At 39.4% G+C, this 23,939-nt stretch overlaps 1 protein-coding gene across 2 annotated transcripts in view; it reads left to right on the plus strand.

The window, feature by feature from the left end:
* The first annotated feature begins 207 nt into the window (after nucleotides 1-207).
* The window catches only part of LOC114699144 (S-formylglutathione hydrolase), a 28,721-nt gene continuing 4,989 nt past the window's right edge, over nucleotides 208-23,939 (plus strand). The window contains exons 1-7 of one of the 2 annotated variants that reach the window (XM_028878070.2): nucleotides 240-295; nucleotides 9,287-9,335; nucleotides 11,136-11,210; nucleotides 13,924-14,012; nucleotides 16,514-16,612; nucleotides 17,397-17,521; nucleotides 22,645-22,764. In XM_028878070.2, the coding sequence (XP_028733903.1) occupies nucleotides 11,143-11,210; nucleotides 13,924-14,012; nucleotides 16,514-16,612; nucleotides 17,397-17,521; nucleotides 22,645-22,764 (501 nt within the window). In that variant the 5' untranslated portion in view covers nucleotides 240-295; nucleotides 9,287-9,335; nucleotides 11,136-11,142. Of the gene's footprint in view, nucleotides 296-9,286; nucleotides 9,336-11,135; nucleotides 11,211-13,923; nucleotides 14,013-16,513; nucleotides 16,613-17,396; nucleotides 17,522-22,644; nucleotides 22,765-23,939 lie in introns of both variants that reach the window. The other variant, XM_028878078.2, reaches the window with a different exon arrangement.

The raw sequence follows: 23,939 nt of genomic DNA on the forward strand, positions 1-23,939 counted from the left end.
GGCGGGGCCTCAGAACGCGAGCAGCCCGGGATGGCGGCCTGCAAGGGGAAAAGGGGAGGGCCTTGGGGCGGGGCCGTGAGGAAGACCCAGAAAGAGAGCGGACAGGAGAGGGGGCGTGTCCTGGAGGCGGAGCCTCGGCGTGGGGCCCGCCCCGAAGGGCGGGTCTAGGGGGGGACGGCGGGGTGGGTCATCGTCTGCGGGCGGGGCCAGAGGGGCGGGTCTCGAGGCGGGCCTGTTAAAAGCTCCACCCTTCTTTTCTGCTGTTCCGTCTCCCCCGGAGCTGTCTCTCCCCGAGGTAAGATGGAGTAAAGGGCGAGCCCCAGGCATGCTGCACCGCCCGGGTCTGGGGCAGCGGTCCGCAGACGCCTAGACGTGCGGCGGTGGTGGCGGCGGCGGCGCCAGAGTGGTGACGATTCCTGCGCCGTCCCGCGGCGGCAGGGCTGGCCTCGTCCCGCCGGGCCTGCTAATCGCATTAACTTTGGGGAACTGGAAACAATGTGTGACCTGGGGCGGCAGGCTGGCTGGCTGGCTGGGAAGCTCGGGTTGGTGGTGGAGCGTGTTAGAGCAGCGTGTTGCGAATGCACAGCTTGCAGAAAAGCTTTCTATCCCGGGACCCCTTCTGGGCTGCTGGCGACGCCACTGGGGCCCCGGCGACCCTTCACCCCGAGGCGCCATCGGGAGTGCGCGGGAGGCCGTGCACCCCGGTGTGAGTGCCTAAGTGGTAACAGTTCAGGTGCATGCTGTCCTCAATAGGTCATTTCTGGTTGGGTCATCAGAAAGATGGCATTTACTGTTTTTTTGAAAATTAATAAAATTTACTACCACTTTTGTGCAGGCCGTGTTAGGCCTAAAGATGAGCTAGTTAAAGGCATCCATTGAGAAGTTACATGAATGAAAACCCAGTCTCCTATAACGGTACTGTTTGTACTGGGACATACGAGTAAGAAAGTAGACTAAATTTTTAATTATCTAGTAGCTATATATAATTGCCACGATGATGGTGGGATTTATTTATTATTTTTATTTATATATATTTTGTAATTTCTCTGCTGGTCCTGGAACTCACTTTGTAGACCATGCTGACCTTGAACACAGAGATTCACCTGGCTCTGCCGCCCAGCTGCTGGATTAAAAGCATGCACAACCAAGTCGGACTTGATTGTGGGAATTTTTAAAGTTAAACTTTGAGACATTTCAGATGTAAGTGAGGCTATTCAGGCAAGGGTCTGGAAACAAGACAAAAAGAAAAGTTGGCTTGAAGTTGAGCGACCTGAGTTAAATTTTAAATGTGTTGAGTTTTACTAGCTGGTGATAGAAGAACCTAGCAATTCTGGCATTAATGCTTAAAAATGTGAAGATAAAAAGGCAGATTTCAATTTTTCAACCAGAAACTAGTTGAAATTTAGGGAACGTGTGTAGATGTAACCAACCGTCTTATTAAATAAGAAACACAGAAACAATGTAAAAGAGAAAGTCGAGAGGTCAGAGCTCAGAGCTAAATCTCACCCTTCCTTCTGCTGTCCCAGCTTCGCGAAAAGAGACCTACTTCCTGTCGGTTAGTTTTTTTAAAGTATGTTGTTCTGCCTTCTCATTGGTTGTAAACCCAAACACATGACTGCCTCGTCACCGTCTGAATGTACAGCCCCCTAGGTCTTAAAGGTATATGTCTCCAATGCTGACTGTATCCCTGAACACACAGAGATCTTATGGGATTAAAGGCGTATGCCACCACCGCCACACTCTTGCTATGGCTCTAATAGCTCTGACCCCCAGACAACTTTATTTATTAACATACAATCAAAATAATATTTCAGTACAATTAGATTACCACCACATTTCCCCTTTTCTATTTTAATAAAAAGAAAAAAAGCAAAAGGTTATAACTAACAAAAGAAAAACTATATACAAAAGTACAATAACTATATACAATATATACAAGTAATAAATACCTAAACAGGTATTTGACAAATCAGAGAAAATAATTCCATTATCTATCCTATTTTGGTAAATCCAAGATGTATCTAATGCACTTTCTATCCTAATTAATTTTCAACTATAACTAACTAATCTTCAACCATAACTAACTAATCTTCAACTCCCTCAGAGACCCAAGAAGGGAATAATATTAGCTAACAAAAATAAAAACAGGAAAGTGCATGCAAGCAACTTCCAAAAAATTTTGTGAGTTGACAGAAACAGCCAGCTGCCTGGGCAGTCACCTGAGGTTTCTCCGCAGTGTTGGGGCATCATCTTCAGCCTATAGGCTTAGTGTATCTGACAGACTCATTTGTGAAGTAGGATGTACACAAGGTCAACAGTTCAACCTCACATTGGGTGAGAGCAGTCCACGTACCAGAAACACCTGAATTCCACTAGTGTCCTGTCATGATTCAGGATTTTAAATTCTGGAAATTGTTGACAGTTTTTTAATTCAGCTGTCCATTCTTCTTGGCTGTGTATATATGGCTTCATCTCAGCATCCCCTTCTTCTCCACATCCCTCTATTAAATGCCAGTCTACTTTCGAGAGGCATGAGCTTTCAGCTGCTGTTCCATTGTACAACAGAATCCATTGGTGCCTGTTAAGCTGCTTTGAAGAAAAGGGCACCGTACCTTTTCCGGATGCGAAGGCCATTTCAGGGATGGGGCCGTATTGTCCTGGCCTCAGAAGATGCCTTTTGATAAAGCCATAACCACACTTGTTTTGGCAAGAATCAGTAGTCCCTTGTTTCGTGTTCTGTCTGTCCATTTTGTCCTGTTGATTCGAGGATACTTTGTTGTCCAGTGGCTAACTTTTGCCACAAGGAAAGTTGACTCCTTATGCAGTTTCTTCAATGCCCATATTTTCTCTGAAGTAGATTAGTACTGCCAGGAGCTGACATGTCTCAAAAAAGAAAAATTTTCTAAGTTATTAAAACATTTTAAATGCCATATTCTGTAGATCTCTGAAGGGTTTGAAGATGACCTGTCTAAAACATCTCTGCTTAATTTTTTAAAACATATCTAATCTGACTACAAGTTCTATGATAATGTCTAACTACTAGCTTTCATTTCTTTATATCCTAATAGTTGATAATAATAACATTCAAGGATCAGAAATTTGCATTACATTGTTAAATGGATGGAATAAATACAATTAGAAATATACATATAGCATTTTTCTAACAATATCAGTTTCAAATTTGTATACAATATAAAACAATCCAATCCAATGTAAAGTATTTAAAATTAGTAATTGTCTTTTTCTTTTCTTTCTTTCTTTTTTTTTTAAAACAAAAACCTTAAATCTAATCTCCTTTGCTTAGCCTTTTTCCTAACCCTTGACAATAACTTGTAACCAACCCCCCTAAATACTGAAAATTATCCCAGACCCAAAACCCATTAAAAAGACCAAAAAACCACCCGCCCCACACCACCTCTTTGGGAATGTGGGCGTCGTATTCTTAAAATTGCTTCCTGCTGGGTATGGGCGAAGTTTTCTTTATCCTGAAAGAAAGATTTTAGGTTAATTGTCAAATTCTAGGAGAGGTAACTATATCCTTCATTATCCAGTCTGTGTATAATGCCAAAGTTCAGGGTTTATCTCAAGTCCTTATTCAAGTAGTCTTTGAGACTGGATCATCTCAGCTAGTCATCTCAAATTTGCTCTGAGCACCTTGTAGTTCAAAGCTGATCTGTGGATGATGTTTGTCAGCTTAATGATATTATTATTGACCACGTGGAATTTTTGTTGTTGTGGGGCCCATCTTCTTTCTGGAGACTTCAGTTGATGTTAGGCCTGGCCGTGATTTCCTGCAGAAAACTGATAAGAGACTCGAACACAAAAACATATATATGCAGCTAGCCTTTTTTCTAGAATTAGTTAGTACTCTATGTGACCATTCATATCTTAACAAAGTTTAAAATGTATATATATATATTAATCTTATAAATTTTGATATAAAATTTATACTTTGAGAAAAGTTTAAAGAATCAGAATAGAATCAAAGAGTTGAGATTAGTAATAGAATAGTCCCTTAATTAATTTTGCTTTTGTCCTGTACCATAGCAGAAGATGGCTCTTATTCTGGCATGATACAGGGAGTTTGCATTTACCTTTTAACAACATGCTTGATTTTAAAGAAGGAGAGAGCCATTCTCCAACTCCAAACTCCAAAGTCAGCTTTAAATTTTAATTGAACTGGGACTATTAGAAAACCAATAGTGTTAAATCTTTAGAGAAAAGCAGAAACAAACATTTAGGAAGACATAAAATTTTTTAGATAATATATACCCATACACCGTTTCATTCTGTTTCTTGGGATAGATGATTTGTCCCTTTTCTTCAGTTGTCTCATTTGTCCAGTGTTCTTCAGATTCCTTAACCTTCATTTTCCTAAAAGACAAAAACAAAAACCTTTCCCCAAGACTAATTTTGGGGATGTTCCTTTTTGGCAAGTTATTATCTGATTAAATGAAAAGGCATGTTTTATTGATACAAGTTAGTTTAAATTGGATGTTCATGCTGGTTGATGAACTATCACCTCCTCAATTAAGAGGTCTCTCTTGTTCAAATCGAACCTTTATCAATTTTGACGGTACCCACAGCTTATCTTCTCCTGTAGAAACAAAAGCAAAACCACGTCCCCAATGTAATACATACCCTGGTTTCCATTCTGAGGTCAGCACATCCTTAAAGTATATAGGCTGATTTAATTCTGTAGTTTTTTCTATTATCCAATGTCTCTCTGCAGCTGTTGTTCCTTTCTCATTGGCATTCAGAAAATTCAAAGTTAGAAGAGCATTATGTAGTCTATTTCTGGGGTTTTTGTTACCCATTTCTGTTTATTTAGCATATCCTTTAGAGTTCTGTTTGATCTTTCTATAACTGCTTGACCTGTAGGATTATGTGGTATGCCTGTAATATGCTTTATATTGTAATAAGCAAAAAACTGTTTCATTTTAACAGAGACATATGATGGAGCATTGTCAGTTTTGATTTGTGCAGGTATACCCATGATGGCCATAACTTCTAGCAAATGAGTGATTGCAGAATCAGCCTTTTCAGAACTCAAAGCAGTTGCCCATTGAAATCCTGAATAAGTATCGATAGTGTGGTGTACATATTTCAATTTTCCAAATTCTGCAAAGTGAAACACGTCCATCTGCCAGATTTCATTTCTCTGAGTACCCTTTGGGTTACATCCTGCTGGTAATGGCGTTTGATTGTAGACGGAACAAGTAGGACATTTCTTTACTATTTCTTTGGCTTGTTGCCAGGTTATGGAAAAATCCTTTTTTAAACCTTTACTATTGACGTGATGTTTTTTATGAAATTCTGAGGCTTCCAGCACATTTCCTATCAATAATTTATCAATCTCATCATTGCCTTGTGCCAGAGGGCCTGGCAGACCAGTATGGGATCGAATGTGAGTTATATATAAAGGATGATCCTTTTCCTGATTGTATCTTGTAATTGAATAAATAGTGAAGTTAATTCTGAAGCATCAGGGATAAATTCTGCAGTGTCAATATGTAACACCACTCTTTCAGCATACTGAGAGTCAGTTACTATGTTGAGAGGTTCTGAAAAATCCATTAATACCAACAGAATAGCATACAATTCTGATTTTTGAACTGAATTATACGGACTTTGAACCACTTTACTTAAATTTTCTGATTTGTAACCAGCCTTTCCTTCTTTGTTGGCATCTGTATAAAATGTACGAACTCCAGATATGGGTTTTGCCGTACAATTTGAGGCAAGATCCATTCAGCTCTCTTTATAAGATCAATTCTATTGCTTTTGGGATATTTGCTGTTAATTTCTCCCAAAAAATTACTGCAAGCTCTTTGCCAAGGTTCACTTTCTGTCCATAATTTTTCAATGTCCTCCTTAGTTAATGGTACGACAATTTCTGCTGGGTCTATGCCTGCTAATTGACGAAGTCTCAGTTTTCCTTTGTAAATCAAGTCAGAGATTTTTTCCACATAAGCCATTTGATCAGGCATCTGTTGTACGGTTACAGGATAAATTAAGGGTGACTGTGTGAAAACAGGCTTTCTTTCTGCAACCTTATGATCCCGACTTGAAACAACTTCACTGTTAATTTCTTCTGTCTGAATTTTTACAGGTTTAGCAAGTTCTTCTAAAGCTGTTATCCTGGCACTTAAATTGACTATCTTTTTAAATATTAAAATGTGGATTATTATAGTGATAAGGTGCATAATTCCACCAATACTAATATTATATAGTTGTTCCATTGCCAGACTGCCTAAAATTTCGAACAAAAACCAATTTTCTTCCAATGTACACATAAAACCCATTTTTTTTTTAAACGTGGAAAAAAATTCTCTTTTAGATAGTTTCCTTTAAAATATCTGATATATTATGACTTACCAAATCTGCGTAGAACAGTAGAAATCCGAGGGGATTTTCAAAACAGCCACCTAGTGTCCCAGGTGTAAATCCAAAGAGAAAGAGAGAGAGAGAGAGAGAGAGAGAGAGAGAGAGAGAGAGAGAGCGCGAGCGAGCGCAAGAAAGCGTAGCTGGCTAAAGTTTAAATGCAGCCACGTGTTCCCTCTTGTGCCGAATCAAGGCTTGGGTCTGGCTTCCTTAAGCTCTGACCACGTGCGTTGGCTTTACAGGCAGGGCCCTGTTCGGCAGGGCAACTCTGAGTTGTTTGTAGCACCGGCTTTAAGCAAGCAGGATTTAAGCAAGCAGCTCACCGATAGTCCAGCCTGAGGTCAAGCAGAACTAGACCCAGGCTCGGACTAAGAAGCCGATCGCCGCCGGCCGCCGCGTGCCACCGCTGCCGCCGCGGGCCGCCTGCCGCCCTTGCGGGAAAGCGGACCTGCCACCAAGCCAAGCAGTTTTTAATGGATTCTTGTCACGTTGGGCGCCAGATGTAGATGTAACCAACCGTCTTATTAAATAAGAAACACAGAAACAATGTAAAAGAGAAAGTCGAGAGGTCAGAGCTCAGAGCTAAATCTCACCCTTCCTTCTGCTGTCCCAGCTTCGCGAAAAGAGACCTACTTCCTGTCGGTTAGTTTTTTTAAAGTATGTTGTTCTGCCTTCTCATTGGTTGTAAACCCAAACACATGACTGCCTCGTCACCGTCTGAATGTACAGCCCCCTAGGTCTTAAAGGTATATGTCTCCAATGCTGACTGTATCCCTGAACACACAGAGATCTTATGGGATTAAAGGCGTATGCCACCACCGCCACACTCTTGCTATGGCTCTAATAGCTCTGACCCCCAGACAACTTTATTTATTAACATACAATCAAAATAATATTTCAGTACAATTAGATTACCACCACAAACGTGAGTTAGGAGGAAAGTTTGCGAAGAGATCAAGGAAAGGGGCATGGGCACATTGAGGGGGGGTGCGTGCTTGGAATAGAGTTTTTGGCCAGGAGAGGCTTTGAGTAAAGAACTGGTGCTCAGTACTATGAGTCTGTGCCCTGGTCCCCCAAAGCAACAGAAAGTGTCTACTCATTGTGAAGCAGCAAAAGTGTGTGTTCATTGTCAAAGTTCCTTGACCAAACCCTAAGCCTTGTGGCAAATACAGTCATACCTTGCCTAACAACTAGGCTAGGTCCTGAGAAGTGTATTCTTAAGAGGGCTTACCCATGTGTGAGCATCCCAGAGTGAGCTTATGCAAGCCTCGATGGTCCTATGACTAGGCACATGTGCAATGTATAGAATATGGTAGGCAATGGTAACTACTTGTGCATCTACAGAAAGAAGGCGCAGAAGGACCCAGCAATTCTGGCACTAAGGCTTAAAAATTCAAACATAAAAAGGCAGATTTAGATTTTTCAACCCAGAAACTATAGTTGAAATTTAAGGACTGTGAATTAGGGAGAATGTGTATGAAGAGATCAAGGACAGGGGGGACCTGAGGAGGGGAGATTCAGAGGCCAGGAGAGGCTTTGAGTAAAGACATGGTGGTTGTTACTATGAGGTCCCCACACACACACACGCCCACCCACACACACACACAAAGCAGCAGAAAGTGCCTACTCATTGTGATGCAGGAAAAGTGTGTGTTCATTGTCAAAGTTCCTTGACCAAACCCTGACTAAGCTTTATGGCAAATAGATATAGTCATACATTGCTTAACATCTAGGATAGGTCCTGAGAAATTCATCATTCTTGTGTGAGCATCCCAGAAAAAGCTTATGCAAGCCGAGATGGTTCTTGGACTGTGGACATATACAATGTATAGAATATGGTAGGAAATTCTAACACAGTGGTAACTAATTGTACATCTACACATAAAGAAGGTGCGGTAAAATATGGTCTATAAGATTAAAAAAAAAATAGAATGCCAGTAAAAGAATACTTAGTGTAAATGGAGCTTACAAGTCAAGAGTTGTTCTCCTGTGAATCAGTGGATGAATGTAAGTGACCCCAAAAGCTTAGGATATGTTCATAGATTTCACAAACGAGCTACACTAAATTCATTTAAAATATCTTAGTCAATAATAAATCAACCTTAGCATACTTGAACTTTTTATTTTATAAATTCTGTAGTTTTTAGAACTATTTAACATTATACAATTGTGTAAAATGTGTTACATTCTTATTTTAATCAGCTTTTTTCTGTTTTTGATTTTTACAGACTTTTTATAAAAACTAAGACATAATCACACAGTAGTCAGGGTTGATCGCACAGGATCAGTCCCATCATTATTATTGTCTTCTTCCTCCACACTTCGTCCCACTGGAAGATCTTTAGGGCAATACATCTGTGGATCTGTCCTCTCCCACAGAAACAATGCCTTCTCCCCGAATGCCTCGTGTAGTGCCTGCATGATGCTCTCTTTTAGGAGGTGAAGAGGAGAAGGTGACTTGCTTACTTTCCCTTTCAGTCCTAAATTTGATAAGTGGCTAATCACCATCATCTTCCCTCTCTTTTAATAAAACCCCTTTGGTGTTTGCCCTCACGGTTTTAAAGATTGAAGAATCTCACTGAGCTTTGCAGATGGTTCTGTGAAATGTTTCGCTGAGTGACGGCCTTCCTCTCCAGCTATGCGTGTTCTTGCATTTTCAGCCCTCCTCACAGGATCGCTGCCATGTATGTCACATGTCCTTGGCTAACCTCTCTCTGTGCGACCATGTCTGTACTGAGGTAGACTAGGGAGTTGAGGTATTTGTGCCATCAGCTGTATTTCCCAGGTCAACAATCACCTCCCTCGATAGAGTATCTCTGTTGAGAATACATCCGTGTGTATAAGCTCTGGGTGACCTGTGCTGTGGTAACATATGTCCTGATCACAACCGTTTCTCCTTTAGATCTACTGCCCTTTGGTGCAGACAGGAAGGACAAGTAGCGACTGGACGGGTAAATTGATGTTTCATTGCTTGTGACTCAGTTAAAAATGATGATAATGTGGTTTAAAACAGTTGTTATTTTTCACACAGGAGAGTTTTATTGAAAAATATAGTCACCTAATATATAATCACTTGTTTACTTGATTTAAAATTGAATTCATAAAACAAATATTAGGAGAAAATTTAAGGGTTTTTTTCTTTTTTCTTTTCTTTTTTTTTTTTTTTTTTTTTTTTTTTTTTGCATTCTACCAAGTTTTTTAAGGACAGCTTTAACCATGTTTCTTCTGGCCAAGTAAAAAGTTCTGATTTAGAATTCAGCCACAGTTAAAGAGCAGAGGAAATAAAATACTTATTCAGATAAGTGAGTAACAGTTTGAAATGATACAAAAAGTCAAGAAGTTCAAAAAATTATTCATCCGTTCTACAAATCACAACAGTTATTAGGTGCCTTTTAGGTACTAGATATGTGCTCAGTGTGTCACGTTTTAAGGAAGCAGATGTAGTTTTTGCTAGACTTAAGGGAACAAGATTTCACTGTAGAAAAATTTAGCAAATAAATTGTATTCTTCAGTCTCATTCATATGTGTATAAAATGTATGTATACTGTCTGACTCTAATGTTAATGTTTTAGGAACATGAGTGAGAATAACTGAAATTTATATAGAATAGTAACATGTTATGAAATACTTTGTCATTTAAGAGTTAAAATTTCGTAAGTTAAAAACCAATCTATCTGTGAACAAAGGTTACTTTCTCTGTGTGTAACTAGCTTGATCCTATAGATTTGGTTCGTCTGGAATATGTTTTGTATTTTTTTAAGAGAAAAGAAAACAGAAAGTTCCATGATCCTCTAGGCAGCAGGACCACAGAGCCTCTAAGACTAGCATCTCTGAAGTCAGCCCGCCAGAGTTCAAATCACAGTTCTCCAGTGTACAACCAAGTATCTGGATTTAAAGACAGGGTTGAAATTACTCTCATTTAGAAGTGTGCAAAGACGTTTCCAAGCTGATGTTGCACATCTAAGAGCAGCCTGGACTAGCACCCAGTGAGTACCCAGTTACATCACTGCGAAGACCACCAGAGTGCTAGCACCTGTCTCTGGGGTCTGACGGTGCTGTGTAAGACCCAGCACTTTATATTCGAATGCAGTGCTTCTAGGGATGGCAAGGACATCTTTCTGTGAGAGGTACACGGCAGAGCCGGTTGATTCCTCTCTGTATAATAGGTATTTATGATAAAAAAATGATTTTCCAGGTTTTTTCCATGCATTTTCTGTTGAAAGGTAATGTATTTATATATGTTTAAATTTATCTTCACGTGAAAACTAAACAGATTCATTGCAGAGAAAAGGAATTAATTGCCATGCTTCAAAATTCCTGACAACAAGCTATCCCTTAATTCACAGCTAACAGCTTATGGTTGCTTGTTGATTTGTTTGGAAGGAGAAATGTTGATCAAACTAAACTACCTTGCCACTTTCTTGCAAAAACTCATAGGGTGAGTAATTGATGTGCATATAAAAGTGCCTCAGCATATAAAAATGCCTATGATGCTGGAAGTGTTCAGTAATTTTCTAAATTATTTAATAACCTAGGATCTGTCTTGAAAGAATGTGAGACATTCCACGAACGTAATGACAACAAACCTCACTGATAATATACCAATTTTGACATTTTCTAGAAACAAGTGTGGATAGCAGATGTGTGAGTGTGAAGTTGTGTTTGGATAGTTGATCCGAGAACAGTTCTGTTTCAAGGTTTTCAGGCAGTAAAAAGCCTTTAGAATGAATAGGGTTCATCTTCATCTACAGGAGAAGAATGGCATTGAAAGAGATTTCCAGCAACCGGTGCTTCGGAGGCCTCCAGAAGGTTTTCGAACATAACAGGTAAGCATTAAGATACAATTGTAGATACCTCTCATTCAGTTTTATGATGTGTTTTGTTGTAGTTTTAAACAAAACTCCCACTGATAAACCTGCTTTCTCTGCCCCATCCCCACTGTGTATCTGAATATTTCACCACACTTAATTGCTTGTGGCTTGGATTCTGTGAGATAAAGGAGAGCCTTCGGACTATCTTCAAGTTTTGGCTTGATGGTTCTCTAAAGTTTTCTGGAAAACCATCTGTGTTGCCATTAAAAATTCAGAGAACATCCTCTGTGTGGGTCTTTTAATATAACAAAGAAACCTAGACTTGATTAGATTGGCAACTTGAACAGACATATTTGCCTCTACCACCTTCTGAAATTGACTAATATGTCTTAGGTAAATACATTAAACACACACACACACACACACACAGAGAGAGAGAGACAAAGAATCAGAGGACAGGCGCTAAGGACAATATTTTAGACGCACAAATGCAGATAGTCACATACTACCTAACTTAGCAAAGCCTAGAAAACTAAATTCTAGACTGAGAAGTGACGTGATTTATATAAATTCCTACTGGCAATACTGGAAAGATAAAAATAGAGAAGAGGGACAGGATGATGAGTTGGAAGTTTATTTTAAAAAATCAAAGAGCTCTCAACCATGTCAACATTCTAGGTAGTCAGATTGCTGCTTTTCCAGCTTTGGCCAACGATTGAAGCTTTATTATCCAGGGAAGGAAGACATTTTGTACTAGGGAATTCCAAACACAGTTCGTGAAGGATAAAATAATGCAAGTGGATACAAGAAGAACTGGCACATTGAAGTTTTCCCAGTGGCTTCCAAATTTGAGGGGTTAGACTTTTCTTCTTGGGAATTGGACTGCGCCAGGAGAACAGATGCTGTGAAGGAGACCCTTTAATAAAATTGTCTACTCACTGAGACAGTGGTTAAGAGTCTCACCAGGCATACTGTTTTAAACCATACATCTAGTGTTTCACTGTGAACTAGTAGTAGATGACTAAAGATCGAGATGTTTGAGTAAAGTCTCCAGTTTGAAAGATGCATATTCTGGGAGTAAAAAGGAAAAGGCACTGGAGGAGTAGACTGCAGAACACAGGTTCAAATGTCACAGGCATATAAGAGAATTACTGGCTCAAACCCTTGTGGACAGTGTTAGTAAAAATACCCAAGGTCAAAGCACCCAGAAATCAAAATTTGATAACAGAGATGGCAAAGCTCAATTGAATTTTTTAGAAAGTAGTATAAGGCAAAAATAGTAAATAAAGAAAATTAGAAAACCAGTCCAAAAAGCCCAACAGCTGTATTAAGGAGCTTGAAAAATACAATTGTGTTCATACAAAGAAGAAAGAAATGTTTGTAGGGCTGGCAAGATGGCTCAGTAGGCAAAGGCACTTGCCATCATTCCCAACCACCTGAGTTCTTTGATCTCCATGTCTCAGTCACTGTTCTGTTGCTGTGAAGAGACATCATGACCAAGGCAACTCTTATAAAGAAAGCATTTAATTGGAGACTTGCTTACAGTTTGAAAGGTCTAGTCCATTATCATCATGGCGGGGAGCATGGCAGGAGGCAGGCATGGGGCTGGAGAAGTAGTTGAGAGCTGTACCCTGAGCCATAGGCAGAGCCAGAGGCAGAGACTTTGAAACTTCAAAGCCTGCCCCCAGTGAAACACTTTCTCCGCAAGGGCACACCACTTAATCCTTTCAAATATGTCACTCCCTTATGCCTAAGCTTTCAAACATATGAGTCTGTGTGTGTGGGGGGGGGTGCATTCTTATTCAAACCACCACACCCCAGAACCCATATGGTGGAAGGAGAGAACTGACTCTCACAAGCTATCCTGACCACTACACAGGTACCATGATGTGTACTAGCTCACTGTGAGGGATAATTCTAGAATTCCTCAGCTGAATGGTTGAAGTTGTCAGATTGAAAAGGTTATCCGGCACAACGGAAGAAAACACCACAATGCTGTGAAGAGCATTGGGAACACAGAAAATTTCTAAACATTTAGAGGAGAAAATGGATTGACATTTTTTTCTGAAGATAGAGGTTAGTTCATGAGCCATACCAGAATCAAGGAGACGGTGGTAGTGCCTTAAATTCTGAAGGATGAGCCTACACCTGGCCACACATCATGTATGTGGAGAGAATGAAGACAGTTTCTGTGTGCTCTTTTCTGGCAACAGCTGGGCAGCATGCTTCTAGTGAGGACTAGAGTGAGAGCCGAAGACAAGGGATCAGGAGGCAAAGCTACCTAGTTGCGGTCAGAGTAGCTCTGAAGAAGTATTAGTGACGACAGAGGAGGTTAGGGGTGTGGTACATTTTAGTGCCCAGAAGCAGACATAGAACTGAAGAGCCGTGTTATTGGAATTCATTTCTTCTAGAAGTTGCTTTGGTATGTCATATCTCATTAGAAATAAAGACTTATTAATAGAAATGCTACATTGAGAATTACATTGAATGTTTTGGAATTTATTCAGCCTCAAAGCATAGGCTCAGGCTGGGGAATAGATCAGGATACTAAGCAGGCATCATCTTTTTTTAAAGAGTAAAGTATATTTCTTAAATGTTGGTACTTTGAATATTAAATCACATTTAAAAAATTCTTTACTGTATATTCTTCCTTTTTATAAATTGCTAAATTTAGTGTTTGTCCTGATTAATGAAGAGCTTTAATACTTTGTGGTTGTTAAAATTGCAGTGTTGAGCTGAAATGTAAAATGAAATTTGCTGTCTACCTACCACCACAGGCAGAGAGTGGAAAGTGCCCTGCACTCTACTGGCTGTCTGGTATGTATTTGACTTTGGAATTTCATAAAGGAATTTTTGCCTTGTCTTTTTATTGTGACCTACTTACCTACTTACTTCTTGAGTCATTTATAAAAATCTTCGGACAGGGCTGGAGAGATGGCTCAGTGGTTTAGAGCATGTACTGCTCTAATAGAGGACCCACATTTGGCTTTTAGAACCCATGTCAAGCAGACTTCCTGTAACTACAGATGCAGGTGTCTAATGCCATCTGCTGGATTCTGAGGGTACAGGTTCCCACACTCCCATGTGGGCACACATACACACATAATTAAAAAGTATTAAAACAAAGGCTTTCAAATTTCTAAAGGCTGTCATATTCCATTTTGTAACTTTATCTTGAGACTAATTTCAGACTTACAGAATTGCAGTTTTATTTCCTTTTCAATTAGACCAAGTAACTTAGCTGAGAACATAAAGTTCAGTACTCAGTAAGGATTTGGGAAACTTGTACATAATTTGTACCTGCCCAAGCATTTCTGGAGTTTGCAAAGACTCTAGCAGTCAAACAAAACAACATTAAATGGAACTGGAACACAGGATGAATGCATTAGAAATGACAGACAAGTAGCTTCCTAGATGTGCTCTGAATACTGAACTTCATAGAGCTTCACTGCAGCGGTTTAAGGAGTTCAAAGAACACAGTGATTCTTCGCCCATGGGTGGTTTTCTGAATCAGATGATAGAACAGGCAGGGAGAGTTAATATGCACAAGAAAATAAACATTTTGTCTTAAAATTTAAGTGGCAATTGTATTTTAACACATAAAGAAAGCCTTTCTGTATTAGTTACTTTCTGTGGCTGTGGTTAAACTAGCATGGCCAGAAACAACTCAGAAGGAAGAGTTTATTTGGGTTTACGGTTCAGAGGTTAGCAGTCGGTCACGGAGGGAAGCATGGCAGTAAGCAGCATGGTATGTGGCAGACACAGGAAGCTAAGTTCACATCCTCAACTCAATGCATAAAGCAGAGAAATCAAGCTGGAGGTAGGGCAAGTCTCTGCTCTCAAAGCCCATTCCCAATGATGTACTTCCTCTATCTAGTAGCTCTTAAACTTCCCCAAATGTGGGGGACCTCTGCAAACACGGCCATCAGTGTCCATCCAAGGGAAGCAAGAAGGAAATTCAGTTCAACACGACTCAGTAGCCAGTCTTGGTTCTAACTTTGAGAGTCTGACCACGAATAGTTTATCTTAGGCATATGTAACCACAGCGCAATTTGGTAAAATAATTGCCTGGTGATAATTAACTCTATCCTGTGTGCCCAATAAAGCTTAAGACATGACTACATTGAAACTCTTTGTGTGACATCTTCCATAAAGATAGGTTCTGTAGATTGAGAAAAACAAACTCATATCTGGGGAAGGATCTGGTGTGGTCTCAGCCACACAGACAGTGCAAAGGTCAACAGGCTATTAACCACATCTACTCCCGGCCTTCTGGGTAGAAAACAGGTTCTACATCCCTCCCTTTGAAGAGAGAATCTGGTGTATTTAACATTCCTGGTTCCTCTGGTGAGCACAAGGACCTCTGTGCCTCCCATACCCAGACTGTGTCATCACCTGGGGACTAAGTGCTCAAATGCTTAAACCTTTGGGGACAATTCTCATTCAAACCACCACAAATTTCAATTTCCTTTAAAATATATTAGACATGCCAATAGCAATAGCAATAAAATTAGATACTTGGTTAGAAAACACTGTACAACTAAAGATGTCTCAGAAATCATGTAATTCATAGAAGTCAGGTCTAGAGAAGCTAAATACTGTCCAAGATCACATACAGTTTTCTGAGTCAGTGCAGACCTATGCTTTTTCTGCTCTTTACTTGCAGTGAGCCAGTAAGGAAAGTCTTATTCTTTGGTTAGAGACTGTTAACCCAGATCAGAATTGAAATCTAATGATGCATATCATCTGTTTGTTTACATCAAGCGGCAGGATGTTACCTTAGTTAGATGCTGAAGATAGATCTTAGAAATTAAGTCCTGATTGCTTGAATCCTTACTATGTGCTTGAATCCTTACTATGTCCAAGGTACCATGTAAAGGGCATTACACATGGTCATATATGATCTTCCTATGAGGAACAGGCAGTCAGTTCTGTCTGTAGTTTCAAGTGAAAGAGTTGGGACACAGTCTTGTCTAATGCAAAACCTTTAATGTTACTTGTAACTTTGTCTCTTATTAATTTAATTAATACTGTTTATGAGTAGACTTAATCTATTCTCTTGTGGGCTAATATCTATAAACATTTTATAGTTAATTTGTAGCTTGTGCTTTTCAGTAAGCTTCATTTTTGCTAATATTCAGATATTTAGCAGTGACCTTTGGAAATGGGCTGCTGTGTTAGGTTCAACTCGGCATCATTGCTAGTTTACTTGGCCACTCTCCGTCAGTACGTACCTAACAATACTAAGCTAGCTGATTTTCTGTGTAATAAAATATTACTGGCAGAGTAGTTGCCATAACAACCTTTTTCATCTTCAGGTTTGACTTGCACAGAACAAAATTTCATCTCAAAGTCTGGCTTTCAGCAAGCTGCCTCAGAACACGGCCTTGTTGTCATTGCTCCAGATACCAGCCCCCGTAAGTAGTGTTCCCGTCAAAATGCTTATAAACATCTCAATCTCAGTCTAAACTCTAAGTAGAATAATACCCGTTATACACTTCCTCCCGGGTTCTCGATGTCATTGTCCTTTTGGTCATTCAAGCGACATCGTGACTCTAAAACACCATACTGGGAGCAGATTGGGGAAACAGGATGAAATAATTCCAAAGGACATTAGGAGACATTTTCAGCTCAAGATAGTGATTTTTAACGTTGACATCTGTCTCCTCAAGATCATAGTGGTGAATAGAATTATAGAAGTGTCAGTAGTCAAGGAGGGCCGTGAGGGAAAGCATCGCAACACAGTCCTGGAAAGTAAAGTGCACATGAATCTCTTGTAACATAATAAAGATGCATGTTTTCAGAATCTGTAGGATTCTAGGTAGCTTACCTTGCCTCCTGAATTCTCCAGTTGGAAGGTCATTTCCTCTCACCTCATTGGCCAGAGCAAGTGGCATGTATCATTCAAGGAGAAAGGACCAGAAAGTTGAATCCATAATGTATCTTAAAAAGTGGAAGAGAGTTCACAATGTTTCATGAAAGCGCCATTGTGTGTGGATGCACATATTCAGCTACCAGTGTGTGCGGTGGGGGCCATCTTACTAGGTAGCCTAGGCTGACAGGCTGACTGATGAGTAAGTACCCTATCTCAGCTTCCCAAGAGCTGAGAGTATAGGCAGGTGCCACTATACATTACTAAAACTGTCGCTTAACATGGGACTTACTGTGGAGTGGGTGAAAGTGTAACCTTTTCCTTGCTAGGTGGCTGCAATATTAAAGGAGAAGATGACAGCTGGGACTTCGGTACTGGTGCTGGGTTTTACGTGGATGCCACTGAAGATCCCTGGAAAACTAATTACAGAATGTATTCTTATGTAACCGAGGAGGTAATTTGATTTGTCTTGTAATTATTAACTGATGACCACTGAGAGTTTGGTTTTAGATATGAAGCCCTTCTAAACCTAAAAATTTTAATATAGGAATGGTACTGGGAAACCAATTTTAATTTAGGGAAAACCCTAAGATCTGCTAATATTATAGTTGCCACAGTTTAAGTTACCTGTAAGTGTAGACTCAAGGATTTTTATGATTATATTCAGATCTGTGCACATTTCCCAGGTTATCTCAGAAAATAGCACGTGAAACAGCCCTTCCTATTCTGGAGCTGGTTCATTTAGGTGTCTTATGTAGTAAGCAAGGGCTTGATTAGAAAGGGTAAGTGGCAAAGCTTAGCTTTTAATAATGTTGATTGGCAATGTATGCATTTTCCTGGATTTTATCCCATATATCATAAAAACTCAGAAACAGTTGAAATCTTAGTCGTGTCTAGTTTGTGGTGAGTTGTTTGTTGTTTTTAGTGTTGGGGTCAAACTCAGGATCTCATGCATACTAACAAGAACTTTACCACTAAGGCACACTCCAGCACCAGTTTTTACGCTCGAGATAGCAATTATGTTTTGGTATATTCTGAACTTTTAAAATTTTATTTATTTGGTTTTTTTATTGGCATGTTTTTTTTCCTATTAGCATATGTTCATTGTACATTATAAAGGTTTCAGCATTTTCATGCAAACAATACCCCACACACAACCCCTTAACCTCACTGCTCCCTTACTGCTGATTATTCCTCTATCAGACATGCCAACCTGCAGCATATGACTGCACGTATCCTAGGACAGCCGGGAATACAGCCCAACAAAACAGCCAACTTACTTAAACTTTGTGTGTGTCTGTGTGTGTGTGTGTTTTCCTGGCTATGCCATTCTTAAGTGTGAACTCTGTAGATGACAAAATCATGTGGCACTTGGACACCCTGCTTGCTTCTTTCATGTCATATACACATAAATGATTTTATGTATCTATATAGAATCTAGGATCCACGAATGAGAGAAAACAAGATTTGTCTAATATTTGCTTAACATGTTAATCTCCAGTTATATCAATTTTCTTGCAAATGACATAATTTCATTCTTCATGGCTAAATACAATTCTGTATATATGTACCACATTTTTGTTACCCATTTTTTAAAGATTTATTTATTCAGTATTTTATGTATATGAGTGCTCTGTCTTCATGCACATCAGAAGAAGGAGTCTGATCTCAATACAGATGGTTGTGAGCCACCATATAGTTGCTGGGAACTGAACTCAGGACCTCATAAAGAGCAATCAAGTGCTATTAACCACTGAGCCATCTCTCCAGCCCCTTTGTTACTCGCTTTTCTGTTGATGGACACCTAGTTTGATTCCATAATTTAGGTATTGTGAATAGTACTGCATAAATATTGACATGCAGGTGTCTCTGTGATATACTGACTACTGTGTGGTCCAGGATTCAGGCTCAGAATTGTCAGGTTGTCAGGCTCAGTTGTCAGGCTTAAAGGCAAGTGCCTTTACCCTCATCACTAGCTTAGAGCACTTTTTAATTGAATACTGTGTATCAGTTATTGCTGTTTTCTTGTTCTTCATTTGTTTATCCACTGTTGTAGCATGACTTATTCTTTACTGTAGCCTCATGAATGTGTTTATTTCTCTTCAGTATGTAGATTCTTTAATGTATCCTCTATAGTAGACATCAATTCTTCAAATTGTTTAGCATGACTTGGGCAGTGGTGGCGCATGCCTTTAATCCCAGCACTCAGTAGGCAGAGGCAGGTGGATCTCTGAGTTGGAGGCCAGCCTGGTCTACAGAGTGAGTTCCAGGACAGCCAGGACTACACAGAGAAACCTCACCTCAAAATAAATAAATAAATTGTTTATCATGGAAGTTTTTTCTTTAATTATGAAGGATAGTTTGGCTGGGTATAGTAATATGAGTTGGCTGTTCTTTCGGTGCTTGCAATATAATGCTCCATGCTCTTCCAAATTTCAGGGTTCTGCTGAGAAATCTGATGTGTTACGATGGTTTTGTGTGACTGGTGCTTCTTTTTGCTGTTTTCAGTGCTTCCTGTTCTGTCCTCAGTGTCAATGATGATATAAATGGGAGGTGCTTTTCTGGTCTTGTCTGTTGATATTCTGAATGCTCCCTGGATGAATCCCTAGACTTAGGACTTTTCTATATGGCTTTATTGGCTGTATTATTTACGTTTGAAGTTTTTCTATAGTCCCATGATTCATAAGTTTAGCTTTTTAGTTGTGTTCCAGAGATCTTGTTTGTTTTGTCTTTATCAATGTCTGAATGTTCAGACTCATTTATATCATTTTCTATCTCTAATGTTCTGTCTTTCATAAACTTTATTCTGCAGGTAAGGCTTCCTACTAGTTTCTTTTATTTAATCAGGAGCTTTTCATTTTAAATTTTCAACTGGATTTTATCTCAGTAAATTTCCTTTTATTGAATTCCTCTTCCATATCCTGTATTGATTTCCTTGTTTCATTTGTATATATATATTTCCTTGTTTCATTTGTATATTTTTTTAATTTGTTTAGTTTGTGTTCTCTGGATTTTGTTAAACATTCTTACAGCTATCTTCTTGAACTTTTTTTCTGAGATTCTATCTAAATCACTCTGATTGGAATCCACTATGGTGGAATTGTTTGGTTTTTTTTGTTTTGGTTTGGGTTTTCAGGTGTCATACTGCCTTGATTACGTGTCTCGTATTTCTGCGCATTGGAATTTATGTTCCTATGGTTACTTCATAGGTTGGATTATATTCTTTCATTGGATGTATTTGCAAGGTTTAAAAAGGACAATGTTATAATAGGATTGAGGTATCTCTCCTCCACAGTAGATTGAGATGTAGTTCTGTGGCTAAACTCTCAGACCACATGCTTAGGGCACCAGGCATAATCCCAAGAATATTATTCACTTCATAAGCAGCTACAAATGTTAGATAGGCCCACTGTGCAAATATAGTTGGTCGTCTCTTTAACTTTAGTATTTGAGTCATAAGGGAACAAAGGTAAATTCTTGAGTATACCAAGAATTTAGTACTAAAGTTACGGCTGTAGAGGAAATAGGCTAAGAAATAGGATTTCGTGTTTGAGCAGAGGAGGAAGGAATGGGGGCATTGGGATATTGCTAAGATCCCACAGGGATTAAAGATTTTTCAAGCTACCAGATGTTATAGTTAAAAAGTAAAAAGAGAGAGGGAACAAGGTAGGAATGAGATGGCGCACCTGTGGATGGCGCACCTGTGGATGGCGCACCTGTGGATGGTGCATCATCTATGGATGGTGCATCTATGGATGATGCATCTATGGATGGTGTATCATCTATGGATGGTGCATCATCTATGGATGGTGCATCATCTATGGATAGTACATCTATGGATGATGCATCTATGGATGGTGTATCATCTATGGATGGCGCATCATCTATGGATGGTGCATCATCTATGGATGGTGCATCATCTATGGATGGTGCATCTATGGATGATGCATCTATGGATGGTGCATCTGTGGATGGTACATCTATAGATGGCGCATCTATGGATGGTGCGTCTATGGATGGTGTATAGGGAAAATACAGTAGAATAGAACTGGTATAGAAACCAGTTGGAACACAGAGCAATCATAAAGCTACTTGAGCAATGGAAATCCTAACAAAAGACAATTTAGGAATATTTATGTGCAGGAGAGAAGATGTTTAAAATGTAAAAATAAAGTCAAATAGTCATTTTAAATGTATCATGGGTCAGGATTTCTTTTTTGGTAGGATAGGTTTTGAGTTCCCTCCCTACCTGTAATGTTTCATGTGACTTTCTGTAGTGGTGGGGGAGGTGTGATTTGCATATCCAGTTCAAACCTGTAAAACTAGATTTGTGAGTATTCAGTGTCCCAGTGGAATTCAAACAAATACATTTGGGGTTGAGTTTCTTTCTCTCTAGAGCAATGGTTCTCAACCTTTCTAATGCTGAGACCCTTTAATACAGTTCCTCATGTTGTGGTGACCCCCCAACCATAAAATGATTTTCAATTCTACTTCATAACTGTAATTTTGCTACTGTTATGAATTATAATGTAAATCTCTGTGGTTTTCAATGGTCCTTGACACACCCCGCCCCAGGTGGTGGCAACCTGCAGGTTGGGAACTGTTGCAAGCCAGCAGCCCTCATGGAATGCTGACTTGAGGATGACAGCCACTCAGTAGTCCACATATGCTGGATGGTCACACTTCGTGCTATTGACCTTTTCACTTGGAAGCATATGTCTTAAGGCTCTGGCTGTCTTTGGCTGTGTGTACTTCTGGTCTCATGTACTTTCAGATTATGTTATTATAAGACTTCATCCTATTTAAGTTAGCTGTATTGTTGTTGTTGTTTTGGTTTGGTTTTTGGTTTTTCGAGACAGGGTTTCTCTGTGTAGCTTTGCGCCTTTCCTGGAACTCACTCTGTAGCCCAGGCTAGCCTCGAACTCACAGAGATCGGCTTGCCTCTGTCTCCCAAGTGCTGAGATTAAAGGCATGCGCCACCACTGACCTGCTAAGTTAGCTGTATTTTATAAGTATTTTTCAGTATTATTCTAATTTTAATGATTTCATAATCTTCCATGTGCTTTATACTTTTTCTTAATGTAAGACGTTTGTATTTTGAAAATTCTTTTTACTATAATAAATATTACCGTTATCTTCCTGCATAATTTTCCTCTATAAAATACTCGTTCCTGATAATATTAACAGCATTTGCTGAATTCTATACCTAGAACCCAATTGGAAGGAGAGGGCTGGACTACCACAGTTGTCCTGTGAACTCCATAAGTGTACACAGTGCACATGTGTAGGGACATACACTAAATAAATAAACATGGGGGCGGGTTAGAATGTTTCAAACATTTTTCTCTATCATCTTCTTAGCTTTGTCCTTTGATTTTATAAAACATCTGCACACATGTTTTTCAGTGACGTATTAGTTACCATTGTCCACCTGAGGGTTTTTTTCTTTTAATCTGCACCAGTCCAAGCCACTGTACCACTGTGCTTTTGAAGTACTGAGTGTGCCACTATATATGACTTTGGAAAAAATCTAACATTTCCTCTGAACTCTTTATCATATTATTACATTCTTTCTAGCTTCCACAACTCATAAATGCCAATTTCCCAGTGGACCCACAGAGGATGTCTATTTTTGGTCATTCCATGGGAGGCCACGGAGCTCTGGTTTGTGCTTTGAAAAATCCTGGAAAATACAAAGTAAGATAACAATAAGCTTCATTGATAAAATACTTCTGGAGAATAATGGAAACTTTGAAAGACTGAAATTTTGAAATGGCCTTCGAATCAGGAATTAAATATTTTTGGGGTTGGGGGTTTCAGGAGGTAAGCAGAAGACATTAAACTTGATGCTGTAGGGTTATAAGCATAGGAATTCCGTCAGAATGGTTCTCCTTGGCCTGACAGAAGTGCTAGAAATGATAGCTTATATTATTATTGCTCTTTTTCAGGCTATACTTTTGAACATATTTTTCCTCAGGATTGTTTGCCTTGATTAGTGTTATTATGTGACACTATCTGTATATCATTGCTTTAACTTGAGAAACATCTCTGTAATGCTGAATTTGATTGCCTACAGTAGAGAACATTCATATTTTAGAATTCTTAATCCTCTGAATGAGGGCTGAAATGCAACTTGGTGGAAAAACATCTCTCAGCATCCCCCATGCCCCAGCCCCCTACCTCCCACCCCGCTTTATTTAAAATTGTGGATATTCTTTTCTTTTAATGAGACAAGGCTGAAAACCCACAACTGAAATTCTAAACTCAGCAACTGAAACGAAGTGTGTTAAAAGTGGGGTGCATGTTTTAACACACAGGGCGCTTGGCATCTTGATGGGTTCCACCTGTTTCCTTCCCTCTGGAAAGACTGCCGTCATTTTAGGCATGCTGCCGAGAATGCAGACGCGATCGTAGCAGTTTCAGAACATTCTAGAGCATAAGGGTCTAGTTTTCAGTCTTTATACAGGGAGTCAGCGAATGCATTGTCTAAGGTAGAGAGTAAACTGAAACATTTTATGAACTTAATTTTTTTGTCTTTTAAAAATATGAGTAGTCATGTGAACTGTACACTTAGATAACTCTAGAGCTGAGACATGCACTGTTGGCCTGCAGAGACTCAGCGTTGTCAGAACAGAAGGCTGTGTGTGTGGCTTAAGAGAAATGCCTCACTTAATGAGTTTCACTAAGGGAAACATCAGTGTTGAGATCATTACAGATCGTCAGTGGGAATAAAGAGTAGAAACTCTGAACACAGACTTTTGTTTGCACCTAAATTGACTTCTAAGGCATGCTTTGCATTAAGCACTTCAGTTTGTGAGTTTTTGAAATAGATTATACAGAGCTGTAGTATGAAGAGCCACAGATGCAAGATT

The sequence above is a fragment of the Peromyscus leucopus genome, unplaced genomic scaffold (assembly GCF_004664715.2).
Source record: "Peromyscus leucopus breed LL Stock unplaced genomic scaffold, UCI_PerLeu_2.1 scaffold_53, whole genome shotgun sequence".
Lineage (NCBI taxonomy): Eukaryota > Metazoa > Chordata > Mammalia > Rodentia > Cricetidae > Peromyscus > Peromyscus leucopus.